The sequence below is a fragment of the Numenius arquata genome, chromosome 26 (genome assembly GCF_964106895.1).
Source record: "Numenius arquata chromosome 26, bNumArq3.hap1.1, whole genome shotgun sequence".
Taxonomy (NCBI): Eukaryota; Metazoa; Chordata; class Aves; order Charadriiformes; family Scolopacidae; genus Numenius; species Numenius arquata.
Window position 1 is genome coordinate 5,510,458 of NC_133601.1, and position 15,740 is coordinate 5,526,197.

At 46.4% G+C, this 15,740-nt stretch overlaps 1 protein-coding gene across 1 annotated transcript in view; it reads left to right on the forward strand.

Moving 5' to 3' along the window:
* ANTXR1 (ANTXR cell adhesion molecule 1) overlaps positions 1–15,740 on the forward strand; it is a 113,559-nt gene that overhangs the window by 66,718 nt on the left and 31,101 nt on the right. The window contains exon 14 of the mRNA XM_074164108.1: positions 7,330–7,371. Coding sequence (XP_074020209.1) covers positions 7,330–7,371 — 42 coding nt within the window. The remainder of the gene's footprint in view (positions 1–7,329; positions 7,372–15,740) is intronic.

The window sequence follows — 15,740 nt, forward strand, 5'->3', positions numbered from 1 at the left end:
GGCAGGTGAGTGAGTTGTGTCTGGGCTCTGCACCTGAACAGGAGCCACAGGAAAGCTCAGCCTGGGCATAGCTGACATGGTGGCTGCAGTCAGCCCACCCCGAGCCTTGGGCCAAGCCTTCGCCAGGGCCGTCCAGGGGATAAAATGCAGAGGATATGAGTGGAAATATCTCCCTGGTGCAGCTGAGACTCTGAGACTCAAAGCATTTCCCCACACGCTCATCCATCACATTTTTAAATTACAATTTTATGAGGTAAATATGAGTCTTTGCCTCCCTTATGCATCCATACAGTGTGCTCTGAGCGGCAAGGGCACAAGAAGCTGGTCTGTGTTAATTGCCTCCTTAAATATATACACCATCTTACTCATCTTTATACTGCAGCTTTTTAAAATACAGGGGTGGGGCTGGAATATAAATGAGGTGTTGGTATTTAAGCATCTAACACCAGTTTTAACTTTAAAGCTGCTTTCTGGAAGGAAGCATGGAAGAACCCAGCAATTTGTTTGGCTCTCAGTCCGTACTGCAGCTGACCAGAAGTTTTGGAAACAAAAAAGCTGGATGGAGAAAATACAGAAAATATATATTAAAACCACATGAAAATCATGGCTGAACTGGAGGAAGAGGAGGGGAGGAAATGGATAGACTCTGCAGCAACCCTGAAGAGTCATAAAAGTAGATGGTGCGTGATGCTTGATGGAGATGACTTACAAGGGTCCGCAGATTCTGATTCCCACCCAGTCCCATGTGCGTGAGGCACAGTTTTTCTGCAGTTATGATGATTTGGGGAGAAGGGAGCATAGCACCGTGAATCATCTGAAACATTATTGAGATAAACCAAGAGAAAGAAACACAAACGTACAGACACAAGTTGTTTGTGGACCCTGCAGTCCCTGCCTTCGGTTCGGATCTGAGCTGTTGAGCCAAGAGTTCCCATGGTATAACGTGGTAGAGTTTCGCTGAATTTATTGGAGCTTATTGTGGTGTGTAAAATTCAAGCTCTGAATCCACCCAGGCTGCCACAAAGGTCTTCATTTATAGCAGTCAGTCCCAAACGTTTGGAGGTAGCGCTATCATTGTAGGTTTAAAGTAGTGTAAATACCAGAACCTGACTTTGCAATTGCTGTGCACGAAGGGCAGCGGGAGGACAAAGACAGTCTCATTAACCACCCAGAGCACCCCAAGCACTTCTCCGTCCCTCTGCCCCTCCTGTCAGTCAGACCAGGATGGTTCAGGTATGGATATAATGCTCTATAACTGGCCGTCTTTAAACAGGCTGGTGTGGATCCTGAAAATAGCATGGGACATTTTGGCTGGGCTAATCCTGTCAGCTCTACAGCAGCCCAGGGCTAATGGAACAGTGTGTGTGCCCGGCACTGAACCAGGGGGTTTGACGTGCCGCTGTGATGTCTCATTGCCAAAAAGTTAAAGCCGAATTTTCCAAAGCGTCCATCAGTTCTGGGGCGTCCAAATTGACAGATCTGCACGGAGTTCCCTTTTTGGAAAGCGCTGAGCGTTGCCTCTGAGAGTTAGGAAGGTGCAATTCGCCTTTAGATGATGTGTCTGGACTTCAGATTCCCAAACCATTTTACTTGCTAATGCATTTCCTTAAGGCCAGATCCAGAGGCCTTAATCTTGACCAGCTTCAGCACCCTTTGTTCCAGACCACAGCAGATACTGTTGTTCTTTGCCCCAGTCCTACGTGGGAAGTAATTAACTCAATAAAAATCACTTCTTCCTTTGTTTTTTCCCTGGCTGCCTCTCACGTCTTCCAAAGAAAGCTGGCTCAGCCCTGCCGAGGCGAAATAGGTCTTTGGGACATAGTCCTACTTAACCAGAACATTCACTGCCGATCAGTGAGTGAGAGCAAGGGCTTCTGCACAGAGCTGAAAGCTCTGTGATCCTTTCCTTTAGTCCAGAAAATGAATTTCGTTTCGATAGTCTTCCAAAGAAAGAGGGTCAGACACTTGGAGCAAACCCCACCGACTCTGGCCCTGTTTATCTGGGTGAGTGAAACTGCCCAGGAAAAGGAATGACCTTTGCAGGTGCTACATTTTTTTCACACATTCCCTGGAGACCTGCACCAGAGTAAACTACTTGGGGTCTGCTTTTCCCCCTACGACGCCGTGTCTTTCATAAGTGGATGATTGTGACTTGTGCTATTGAATGTGATTTGTGCACGTCGGCTGGAAGTCTTAGATGTGAAACAGCCTTGTCTCCTGGGTTTAATGCGTTAAAATGGAGATTCCTGGATCTGCTTCCAGGCTGACAAGGGAAGTTAACTTGAAAGTAAGAGTTAGCTTTCCTGCTGGACTTCATTGACCTCTTACTAGTAAATCTAGGAAGAAGAATGTGTTGTATTGCAGATGAAGAAATAGGGACAGGCTTCTGCTTGCGTTAGAAACTTTGCAGTGTAGACCAGATCTCCAAGGATTTACAGGGTACTTCGGCACAGCAGATACGAAAAATAAAAAAGAAAGCATTCCTTTACCCAACTCATAACTAAACTATGAAACTCTATCACAGGCCTTTGAGGAGATCAAAACTATAAATATATAAGGAAAAAAATAGATGGGTCAGATGTGTCATATTTAATGCTATAAAAAGTAAATCCCTGAAAAACCACAACTGCTGCTAGAATAGCAAAAATACATATTCTTTATTCTCCAGAAGAGTGAAGGTAAATAAGGACAAAAACTCTGCTCAGGTAACTGCATGTTCCCTTCACAAATTTTAGTCCTAATTAGACGCAAAGACCTTTATTTCTTATTTTGTAATGGTTTCTCATGTAGCCCTCACTTCAAACGATGATCTGTTCCATCTTAAAGCAGATACACTTCACTGACAAAAACCGTATTGCCCCAATTTATCATATAAAACCCCAGGGAGAGTTTCTGAGTATGTGTTCGCTGGACGCTCTAAACTGGTGGAGTTTTCTGCTCTCCCAAGATGGAAAACATCCTAGACGCATTCCTGGAATATGCAAACTTTGGATTCAACACGTGCTCTCTTATGTCTGAGTGGCTACAGAAACTTCAGGGCAACAGCAAACCAGTCCTCTCCAATGCTTTTAAACTTGTAGGAGGTGGCTCACAGCATTCCTCTGCTTTTACACTGGGTTATTCATCAGAAACAGCTGCTTCTCCCTGCATCTGTGACATCGGGGTAGGTCGGAGACCTGTGTGTGTCACACGCATGTTGAGATCTGTGATGAAAGGCAATAGAAAGGCAAAGAATGGCTTTACTGTCCCGAATTTTCACAGTGAAGTGTGTAGAAGTGCTGACAACTACTCTAGAAATTCCATCCTCTGCCAAGAAAAGCCAATGGCCACCTCTCCACCCCACAGGCCTTTACTACTTGAGAACAACACACGGCGTTGGAAGGTTTTTATGGCACAGCAATGATCTAGAAGCCCTCAGGTGCTCCTCACCTGGCCAGCAAATATGGTTGCCGAACGACTGTATTTTTCTTCTTTCAAACATAGGGACAGGAGATAGAGTTTTGCAGCAGCGATCACAGCAACGGCTTGGGGTTATCAAAACAATTGCAGCACACATGAACAAACACTCCAGCCTTGCCAAGCTAAACGAGCCTCAGCATTTTGCTTGGCCAAGCGTGTTCCCAGCTGATTGCATTCAGCAGGTCCATGTGTGTCATCTGGCAGGGCAGAGGCAAGGCGAGAGGTGCAGCCCAGAACAAGACGTGGCGGACTCGAGTCTTCTGTGCCGGTGTGGGCTGCATCCTCCCTGGATTCCCTGAATTGGCATTTTCTTTCTTAAACTTGGGTAATTGTTTCTATTCATGCAAAGTGAGCCGGTGCAAGGCACTGCCTTTCAGCTCTGGGACCTTGTTATTCCCACTTGGCGCTTGCTTTGCTCGCTTGTGTGAGGTGGCACAAAGATCCCGTTTGCTTGACAGCCTCCAGAGCCCCAGGATGTATGTACACTTGTACGTACACGGCTGTAACTATAACGATCTGAAAGGGAGAAGGAAAAAATATGTACTTTTTGTAGACCAGAACTTTCCAGACCTGGGCAGTGAGACAGAAAATGTATTTTTTTGTAAGGCTTGAACTTTGAAACTTCGTACAGGCTCAAAGGCAGAGAAGAGTGAACTCTCCCCATCTCTGGACTTGTCCAAACTAACCAGTCTCTGTTGCCAGCTGATGGGGTGTTCAGTTGCTCTTAGAAGTGCAAAACACTTAAAAATGGAAGGAATCTCTTTTTTATTTTATTTTCCTCTTTGCCTGTGATAGAAAAAACTTAATCTGTTTATAGAAATCAGTTAGTTTCTGTGTGTGTGTGTGTATGTTATGAGAAGGAATGCAAATGTATGAAAACATGGGCATCTTTTCATTTCCAAGTCTGTAATCTCAAGAGTTTGTAGTGATGCTGGCTGAGAAATCGTGTTTGAACACTTAGCTGGACCAAACGTGTTGGACAGATTACCCCAATGTTTCATGCCAATGCAAATGAGAGAAGCTCCACTGAAACCCGTGATGTTCCACCAGAATAATGTTAGAGGAGGGAATAAGGCCACCTCCAGTAGGTATATTTTGGATCAGATATCTGAAATTTCTCAGCATCCAGGGGCTTTGGATTAAGGACTTTGGTTCAAAAGGAGCTCTGCTGGCAAGCGTCACCCCTCACACTGACCAAAACAAATCTGAAAACGTGGCTAGAAAAGTCTTCTGGGTCTTTTGGTGCATTGTATACACTGTGTCAGTATTTATTGGGTCAAGAGACATAAGAGATTATGCTCTCTCCATCCTAAACCAAGGAGCAGCACCCTGAGTAAACCAGGCTGATCACAGAATCACGGAATGGTTAGAGTTGAAAGGGACCTTAAAGATCATCAGGTTCCAACCCCTCTGCCGTGGGCATGCCCATGATTTCCTTTCCACAGAGCAGTGCTCTGATGCAGACAACTTTTCATCCACTTCTCATCATCGAGGAAAGAGCTGGTATCCCCCTGAGCTGCAAGCACAGGCTGGGAATTGCAGGGTGCAGAGAGGTGGACACCATATCAGACACCCCCCAGCTCTGGCAATCGGCCTGAGCTCCTCTGGGGCATCGCCCCCCCCATTCTCCATAATGTGGTCAGTGGCTTTACAGCCACAGCCTGACATGTGCTTCTGCTGTGTCCCAATGAGCACCGCTGTGAGCAGGGCAGTGGGTGCACCTACCACGCTCCTTGAATGTCATTTCATGCTTCCACGCTTAGAACATGGAGCTGTTGGAGCGGGGCCAGAGGAGGCCACGGAGATGCTGCGAGGGCTGGAGCCCCTCTGCTGGGAGGACAGGGTGAGAGTTGGGGGGGGTCAGCCTGGAGAAGAGAAGGCTCCGGGGAGAGTTTAGAGCCCCTTCCAGTCCCTCAAGGGGCTCCAGGAAAGCTGGGGAGGGACTCTGGATGAGGGAGGGGAGCCCTAGGAGGAGGGGGAAGGGTTTGACCCTGAAAGAGGGGAGATGGAGCTGAGATGTGGGGAAGAAGTTCTTTGCTGTGAGGGTGGTGAGAGCCTGGCCCAGGTTGCCCAGAGAAGCTGTGGCTGCCCCATCCCTGGAGGGGTTCAAGGCCAGGTTGGAGGAGGCTTGGAGCAACCTGGTGTGGTGGGAGGTGTCCCTGCCCAGGGCAGGGGTGGGATTGGGTGGGCTTTAAGGTCCCTTCAACCCAAACCATTCTGTGATTCTATGATTCCTCATGTACTTTGTGCTTCTGTGCATATCCACAAAGGTTCAATGTTAATTCCTAAAGCATGGAGGTTCTTTAGCAGGGTTCCCCGTAGGACACTGTAGGCCACCAAAACAAGCCCCGCTGCCCAGGAACAGGTAGTGTCCGAGTTCTACAACCATCACTGCTCTGGGCTGAGATACAAACAAAGGACTGATCCAGCCCCGATCTCCTCCCCTGCCAGAGGCACATGCTCTTCATTAATGGCCACATTGCATGACTTGGGGCTTGCAGATGAAAATAAAAACAGTGAGCTCATCAGAGAAGGAAAAACACGAGTGAGAGGAATTGTTGTAAATATTTATATCTTCAGGGCCTTTAATGTGATTGTCATTTTCCCTTTCTGCATTTAAATAGCCAAGCTGTTCTTATTTGGGACTGTGATTTAAAATTTTTTTAAAGGGTAATTTTTAAGCCTCCACATCTGTCCCCCCGTCCCGGGCAGCCTCTGCACCTCCTATCCAGTCCTGAGAGGAGCTGAGGGTACTCAGTGCTGTCTCCCCAGGCGCTCAGCACCCTGACAGCATCTGACTCATGGCCTGGTGCGCAAAGGAAGAGCTTCCTCATCCAGATGGACTTAAAATTACCAGAGAAAATCCATTCCTGGGGCAGTTGCATTGACGTGACTGGCTGATTCAGCCTGTTGAGTGCAATGGCTGCTCATCGGGGTGCGTCTCGTGTAAGGGAGAGATATCTGACATGCCTGTATGCAACTGCTTTCCCTTTGGAAGGCTCTCTGTTGCTCTTGGAGCGGAGGGTTGTGATAAAAGCCAACTGCCTGCCGAACCCTAGATGCAAACTTTTTGCATGAAATAATAGCCTCACGCCCACATAAACTTAAATTGTTTCTATGGAGAATATCCTGGACCAGTCTAAAACCTCACCCTGCTTGCTTTATTGAAAATCCTGGGAGAGGCTCAAATGTATATATATTTTTGTATTTTTTTAAGCTTATGAGAGTGAACTATATTAGCCTGATAATGTGAAAAGCATTTTTCATGAGAGCATGAGGTGACACAGCCTTCTGGAATGAAGTATGAGTCTGGGAGACAGAGGCTGGGGGTTTATTACTGCTTTGCAATGTCTCCAGGGCATTTTACTCCACCTTGGTTTCACTTTTCAGTCTTTGTTCAGGCTGTAAATTATTTGAGGCAGGATCTGTACACATGTGCAGTGGCCAGTAGAAGGAGATGCTGATTTTAGCGTGGTTGTTCAGGTGGAACAGGGGTTATTACAGAGCCAGCACTGACCATGGCTCCTACTGGGATGAGAGGCTGGAGAATCAAGGATACATGACTTTGAAATTGCTGTTTCCTCACCGAGGGCAGGGCTCACCTAATGAGCAGTGTGAGTCTGGCACTGTAATTAGGAAATGTCTATACGGCAGGGCTTTGGGACGCCTCCTCTTTCCCTTCTCAGTGACTGTGTCACCGGTAGCACACACAGCCCCCTGTAATCACGCAGTGTTGTAACGAAGTTCAGAGATGTTCACAGCGGCATATCCTTTCGTTTTGTTGTTTGGGGTTTTTCTTTAAGTGACATCTGAACTGTGCTAAAGAACAAAATATGAATTTACTCTTCTGTTTCTCTTTGAATCTTCTAGATCATCAAAGAGCCCCCCCCACCTCCTGCGGAAGACAGCGAGGTGAGTAACACTGACGACCTGGTTTCCTCAATGTTAAGGACAAGATTTTGTTCAGTCTCCTCACCAGAGGTTGCAGTTCTGCTGCGGGGCAGAGTAGGGACCTTTTAAACCTTTGAGCTCAGCTCCAGCTGTAAAGTCAACAGTGGTTCAGCTAAAGAAGGGGCTTTGTGGCTGGTGTCTGCCATGTGTGTTTCACACTGCTCACTGTGCTTTCTACAGAGGTAGAGATGTGCTTTTGTTTATTTAAGAGTGACTGAGATCAGCGTATACAGTGCCTGCAGGGAGCAGGTAGGGAAGGAGGACAGAGGCAGAAAATACTTCCACTTGGTCAGAACAGCATTACAGAGTTGGGCTGCGATTCACAAAAAAAGACAATAAAAAATGATTTTGATGACTTAGCATTTATAACACATCTTGGCAGCTGAGTGGTTGCTTACAATGCTGATCCCTTAGACAGCAGTTGCTGTGAGCAAAGGCAGCCCCAGCCTTTGCAATGCGTCTGAAGATGGCAGGCCAGATTCTGAGCGGATGTAAAACCCCAGCAAAATCATCTTATTATCAGAAGAGCTGCACGAGCCAGGGAAGTTTTAATGGAGAGAAACGATAAAACAACATTAAAACCTTAATCTTAACTCTGCTTACTCTTTTCAGATGTATCTAGCAACAAATGGTTTAAAGCTATGTCACCATTACCTAATTAGTAGACTATCCCCAGAAATATGCCCTGTTTTTCATCTGCCTCTTTCTGTGTCCTGCTTTCAGCACGCAACGAGTCCCTTCTTTGCTCCCGCTGTTTTGCACATGGGATTTCATTGAAAAGTCACTGGGCTGTGCCCAGGGCGCAGTGATGTCAATGGGAGTTTTTCCATTGACTTCACTGGGGTTTGGATCAGTTCCTTCTAACTGTGCAAGTAAGAGAAGACTTAGATCCACGCTCAGAGTGATTTGGTTGGTTAGTTCGCTTTTCTTATTGCATCTGGAGACAAATTCATTGCCTGCTCCAGCTTGCAAGTGGAAAAGCTTGCTGAACTGATCCTCTCTGCTCTCCATAAAGCCTGGCCCAGTGAGTGTTCTCTGTCCCAAGGCAGGAGGACACTCTTAAGGCTCAGTCCTCAGCCACACTTCGGAGGTGGGATCCAACCTGGCTTCTGCTTGCACTGAGTGCAGAGAAATAGTTCAGGGCAGCTGGAGCCAAGGCCAGCACTAGAACTTCTATCTTGGTGCCACTTCAAAACAAGCCTGAGGCAAAACTCCAAATCTGAATATTCCTGGACCCAAGGGAGATTTGTGTTTGGATCCAGTACTCCCCGTGCCTCGACACATGAGCATCTGGCCTGTTCTCCTAAGCAGACATTTCGGTGTAAACCCACTAGCTTTGTTAGCTTCTGTCCTCTTGAATGAAAAGGAAAATATTAACCTAAAATTGCACATGCTCTGTTCTGCATCGCACATTCCTCCAAGCCAAGGGATTCAATTGCTGAAATTAATTAAAATACATCATTCTGGAATGCTGGCTCACTGGCCAAGGACTGGAAGGGGAAATTACATCTCTGTGCTAAGAGGGAACACGTGCTTCACATATAAGGAAGCCTTTTATCAAACCATTAAGTGCTGCAAAAGCAAACCAGTTGTTGCAAAATAACCTAGTTGCAGCAGACCAGTTCTATTTGCCTCAGGTTAAGTTTAGTTAAGTTGGTATAAAGATATTTCTGGACATGTTATATCTTCTCTCGACCATTATTCTGACAGAGAGGAACAGCCTGTGCAGCTCTTTGGATGAAACAGTTCTCAATTCATCTGTTTCACAGTTTTCCTTTAGCAATGTATTTGCCACTGGCTTTTTGTTTTAAACTAACCTGATCTTGTACTGTGGAGAACAAAGGGCAAATCCTCCTTGTATAGAAGGAGGATATATCCTTGTTGTTCTGCCTGCGCTCAGGTGTGCTCCCCATAGATGATGGCTTTAAACACAGACTTGTCCAGGCTGTGGTTTTGCCCGGAGAAGGGCACTGCACGGTGCCTGGAAAACTGCATTCACCTGGTACATCTCATTTACCTGCTTCCCCGTGAATCCAAGAGAAACGTACAACCCTTTGGCTGTTATCTGTGCTGGTTTGGGACCCTGGGGTGAGGAGCTTTGGTTACAACAATGTGCCAAGGTTGCAGGGATTAGTTTGATGGTGTAATTTCACAGGTACTTTCCAGCAGAGCATGTCCCCTAAGCTCAATACTCATCCTACAAACATCTTATACAATTATACAACATCTTATACAATCAGCAGCCAAAGGTACCTTAAAAAGGAAAATACAGTTTTTACTACTTAAGAAACTGGATAGCATCAGAGCAGCGTTCAAAAATTAGTAAAGCTTGAAGCCATGACTCGTACTATGTAGTGGAAAAATAGCAGAAGCTCTGAAAAGATGCATTTCATTGGTGCCACTTACTCCTATAGAGCCTGACCCACACAATGGGACTGGCAGTAGTATGATGCTTTCACAGAAGGTTGGGTACTCCAGATTTTCTGCTTTGCTCAAAACAAATAGAAGGTGGAGTTGATTTTCTGGGATCCAGTTTTTCTTAGGTGTTGCAGGTATCTTTCTCCCTCGCAGAAAACCTAGCAACTGCTCATCTCCAGCATGAACGAGCGCTAATCCCTTAAGCAGCAGCATTACAGTTACAGTAAGAGTTTTTTCTTCTCCCAAAAATCTTGGCAAAAAAAAAAGCCAAGAGGAATTCTTGCATCAGCAGATTTGGGAGCTGAGGCCCATATGTCTTTGCGTTGCAAGGAGAATGCATTATACTGTAACAATGAAGGGGAAGCAGCATTGCTGTCAAACCCGCCAGAGGTTTTATTGAACTCTACTTTAAAGGCCTTTTGAGACATATTGGAGTCACACTCACTGTTGGTGAAGGAAATCATTATTGGCTAGAAACTTCCAATTAATTCATTCAGAAATTGCAAATGTCGTCAACTTACCGCTGTGCTCCTCAGACACCAGAGGATAGGGGAGGATGTTGAGCCCAGATGAAGGACAGATGGTTTTACTTACAGCCAGGAAAGATTGAGTTAATGCCAATCGGAAGAGGTGAATGCCTCCAGGAGCCAGTGAGCACCTTTCTGGCCTGTGATTAGTCATTGATGGTGGATCAAAACCACATTCTTCTACCTCCAGTGGAGGGGAAAGGCTTTTTCTAGCGCTGCTGGAGGAAGACACAACTGCTTTTATTCATGTGTCCCATCACCTTCAGGCTTGGCTTCTTGGAACATCTCTTACTGAACTCAGACCAGAAGCTTAGCAGGAGGCTGAAGCTGGTTCTCACTATAGCAACCCATCTCCTACATCAAAAATCCCCACCCTGCAGGGTTCTGCACCTTCCAACGATTCCTATGCACTGCCTGCCCCTTGCCAGAGGTCTGCAGCTCGTCAGTCCCACAGGACAGGCTCTGACTGCAGTCAGAGGGGGCACAAACTAGAGCCCTCCGGAGTACCCCCAAGGGGCACCCTCTCTTCTCATCGCTTCCTTGCCCTGTAATGGAGACCAGGCAATGTTAAAATACATGGCTGTATCTTCATTTTCTGTCATGGCAACGCTTTCCTCCTGCAGAAAGGATTCAGGGACACAGAGCTCCCTGAAGTCTGGCAAAACGAGGCAGGAGATCTACCAGATGCCCAGAGTGTGTCCTTTCCTCATCACTCAGACCCGGTTTTTCCATGCTGTTCTGTCCCTGAGCTCCACAGTCACCCCTAGCATGGCACCAGAGCCAAGCCACCAACCAGCCGGTAATTGGATAATTTTTATGTCTGTTGTCATCTTACCCACATACACCAGAGTGAGCACACAAAGAAAGTCCTGGGGAGAAAGGACCATTCAGCAGCACAGTCATGAGATGCTGAAGGTAATTATCACTGTCACGGGAGGCCAGCATGAAAAGGAGGAGTTTAACTCCCTGCAAGGCAGCTATTGTTAAGCCAATGGATGAAACCACCTGTTCAGCTTGGACCAGTTTGGACTTTGTGACCTGATCTCTTTCTCCCACAACTGAAGGTTCATGGGGCCAGAGAATGGCTAACGGGGATTCATCTGCGTGGGGAGCTGCTTGCACCCTCACTTATTGCGGTTTATTAATCTTTTCCAAATTGTTTTCCCCTCTCTTCCTGAAAACCCTTGCTGGGGAGATAGCAAAATAAGCTCCAGAGAAAGGATCTGATAGAAATTTTTTGTAGACACCAAGGCAGGAAATGTATTCTGTTATTCCTGAAATGCAGCCAGGTCGCAGTGGTACGCCAGCTCTTCTCCTTCCCCTTCACTCCCTTTTTACAGTGAGTTGCGGAAATATGGGAGGAGGAGGAAAGGAACCTTTCAAGAGACAGGCATTTAGAAGAAAAAGATTTGGGATGTTATTGGCAACAGATGAGGTGTAGGTATTACACCATGAAGGTGTGGAGTTTTATAGGCAAATTTCATGTGAAATACCTCGGCAGGCCCAGCACAGCATCAGTGTACAGGCTGTGAAAGCTGGGGTTAACTGCAATGGGAGCACTAGTGTTAATTCCCATGACCTTATAAGACCTTACTTTGTCTTCCCCGTAGCTCAGGGTGTGAGCCATAGAGTGGGAATAACTCAACATCCTTCCTTCATCTTCATCAATATGGGGGCTCTTAACTATGCACGTGCAGCACTTTGCACGTGGAGGATGTAACTTCAGGCAGGACCTTTGAGAATCTATACTACAAATAAACTAGGAGTTTCTGTGATCAGTAAGACCAACAAAAGCTAGTTTTCTAAGCATTTATGTCTCGAGAATAAGCTTATATGTGAATTTTTTGGTGCCTCATGAGAGCTGAGCTCTTTCTTCAGCCTGCTCCTTAGAAGAGCATCTTCTCTTAGATGCTCTTGTGACCTGTGAATGCTTTGTGACAATAGTTTGCAAGTTTGGGCCAGTGACAGGCAAAAATATGAGAAAAACCAAAGCAATGTTCTTGCAAAAATGACAAAGAGCAGGCAGAGTTTGGGCAGTTGCCACTGAGATGCCTGGCAGAGCGTAACGTAACGAGCAAAACCTGCCACAGCAGGGAGGAAACATTTCTGAGAATCGAGCGAGGTGTCCTTGAAGCGTGGCGATGCCTTTGTGTCCCAGAGGTGGCCACACGGTTTGGAAATGAGTCTGACCTTGGGAGAAAAACAAGGCAATAACGAGCCAGAAGCCCTGAGGACAGTGTGTTCACCTCCCTAGAAGCCCTGAGGATAGTGAATTCACCTCCATTTGTCCTCGGCTGTAAAATTAGATGATAATGTCTCTTACTCTGAGGAATGATTGTCCCATGTCTCACAGCACTTGGTGCGAACAGAGCTCTCTATAAACGCTAAATTCTGACAAGATTCAGACATTGCAGAGACAACTGTGAAAATAATTATAAGGGCGGGGAGAGGGGTCAGTTGTCCAAACTTTTTTTATATCTGGCCAAATTTAGTTTGAATTCTTGCCCTGGATGGTTCAGATGCACCCAGCGGAGCCTGAATTATCCTGGTGTTACCCACAGATGAGGTTCTCTCAGGTCAAGATATGCAGAGCCCGGCGTGGACTCCGAGATAAACACAAATCTTTGTTTTCTGAAACCCAGCAGTTACGAATCTGGGTCTCTGACTGTGAAACATAGCTCTGTCCTGCTTCTTGTTTTTTAAAAGAAACTCTAGCTCCATCTAAAGCAGATTTTGGGGGTGGAAAGATGCCAAGTTCTGTACAGTCAATTTCCAGCATCCTCAAATGCACTTGAATTCTCCGGGGCTGTTTTTCATACTGCTGCTGGGTCAGAGCTGAAGTTCCTCTTGCAGTTTTTCTTAAGGCAAAAACCCCTTTGTGGCTAAGGGTAGAAAAATATGGGCAAAGCTGAGCCAGGCTGCGAGAATTCAGCCCTGTTTTATTGGCTCAGATCTTGTGAATGGGGTGGTGAGCGAGGCTGCTGGCCGTGGGGATTGTGTGCTGCTTCCTTCTCCTTTTCCCGCTGTCTCCTACCCTGACCCCCAAGTTTCCAGTTGCTTTCCTTCAGCTGCTCACGTGTGTCGTGAACGTATTTGCCAAGTGTGTAGGACATCACTGCTGGGGTGTTTTTTCTGCTTGTATTGCAAAACCTCCCATGCCCTTCAAAACATGTAAACAGGCTCATCCTGCAGAAAGCTTGTGACTCCTTTGTTTTTCAAGCGTCCACTGTTGCCTTTCTGTGCTGTTTCTGTTGTTCTGGCAGAAACGCTCCTATCTTAGACTGGAGTGACTTGCAGGGCTTTTAAGGGCTTGTGGGGAAGATTTCCTAAACCTTGGTATTTCCTGTTGTGAGAAGTCCAGTCTGCGCTAAACTGAAGAGAGAGAAAGAGAATTGCTGAAGGAAAATATTTAGAGGGCTTTGATTCCAATTTTTTAAAGAAGTCCTCATGGAAAACTTCATGCAGAGATATTAAGTTCTTCAGTTGCAGCAAAGAGCCTCGGCTGCTCTGAGCAGAGAGAGAAAGAGGTCAGCTCTGAAGGAAAGGAACCTTGTATTTATGACTCAATTGTTCACTCTTCCTTTAGATCAGGACAAATTTTGCAGCCGAATTTATGTGTATTTTGAAAAACAGAAATGCTTTTGTTTGACATGAAAAAGCATAGTTTGTCTTGGATTTTTTTCCCCCAGTTTTTTGGTTTTCCTACTGGGGAGTTCAATTTCAAAGTATTTTTGGCTTTTCCAGTTTTGGAAAGCTCCTAAGTTTTGGAGTTTTGCCAAATCTCTGTGAAAAATTAAAGAAAGAAAAAAGAGAGGGACCATTTTTCATTTCTCTCCACATTTTTCACAGGAAATACTTCACGTTTTTGATGAACTCTGCTTTTCTGCTTTGCCAGTTCACAGCCTGAACTCTAGAAATTAAAGGGAAAGGCACTTATATAGGTCAGAACATATGTGGAGTTGTTATATAGTGCAACAAAAAATATGGAATATATAGAATACACTTGCCAGAACTTTAGCTGGACTTATTTTAAATAAACTTAAGGAGATTTTCTTGATTTGTTAATTTGACAGCATCTGAATGTCATCATGAAGGCCAGGGTCATGAATGCATTTAACTGTGTATGGTGATATGCCACAGGTTTCCACCTGCAGTATGTAAGGGTAGAACACAGCAAATTTGTACAGTTTAAGTCTCATTTGTCACCCAGGGCCTGACTTTTGCTGGCATAAGCCCGTGAAAATCCCTGAAGCCACACGGACTTCTGTGGGCAGCCTCCCCAGCAGAGGCAGAAGTTCATTATAAGAGCTCATTCCATTCTTGTAACTTTTCCATTAGACTTTTCCATCCTATTGCACTTGGCCAGCTCATCTCAAAAGATCCTCATCTCCGTGATGGGATTCATGCTGGGGTTGTTTCCCAATGTGCTCCTAATTTGCCTTTGCTTAGGAGCGAATCTGACCTGCTTGGTTTCTTGCTTTCACAGAATCACAGAATGATATGGGGTTGGAAGGGACCTCTGGAGATCACCCAGTCCAACCCCCTGCCAGAGCAGGTCCACCCAGAGCAGGTCCCACAGGAACGTGTCCAGGGGGGTTTTGAATGTCTCCAGAGAAGGAGACTCCACCACCTCTCTGGGCAGCCTCTTCCAGGGCTCTGCCACCCTCACAGGAAAGAAGTTCCTCCTCGTGTTTAGATGGAACTTCTTATATTCAAGCTTGTGCCCATTTCCTCTTGTCCTGTCACTGGGCACCACTGGAAAAAGACTGGCCCCATCCTCCTGACACCCACCCTTGAAGCATTTATAGGTGTTGATCAGATCCCCCCTCAGTCTTCTCTTCTCCAGACTAAAAAGTCCCAAGTCCCTCACTCTCTCCTCCTAAGAGAGATGCTCCAGGCCCCTCATCATCTCTGTAGCCCTCTGCTGTACCCTCTCCAGCAGTTCCCTGTCCTTCTGGAACTGGGGAGCCCAGAACTGGTCCCAGTGCTCCAGATGGGGCCTCCCCAGGGCAGAGCAGAGGGGCAGGATGACCTCCCTCCACCTGCTGGTCCCACTCTTCCTAATGCCCCCCAGGATGCCATTGGCCTTCTTGGCCACAAGGGCACATTGTTGGCTCATGGTCATGCTGTTGTCCACCAGGACTCCCAGGTCTTTCCCCCCGCTTCTGTCAGACCTGAACTACGATGCAGCAAGTGGTCTATCTGGCCCCTTTTGGTCACTCCAGCGTGGGGAGCGGTGGGCCAGGGAACACTTCTCAGAGCATCTTTTCTCATCCTGATCGCAGTGAAGGGTTGGCAAAGAATCCCTGCTACTGTCACTCGTGACCAGCATTTCAACCAGACTTGCAGTCCAAAGACCCCAGCTCTTCAGCTGAGTGCCATTTT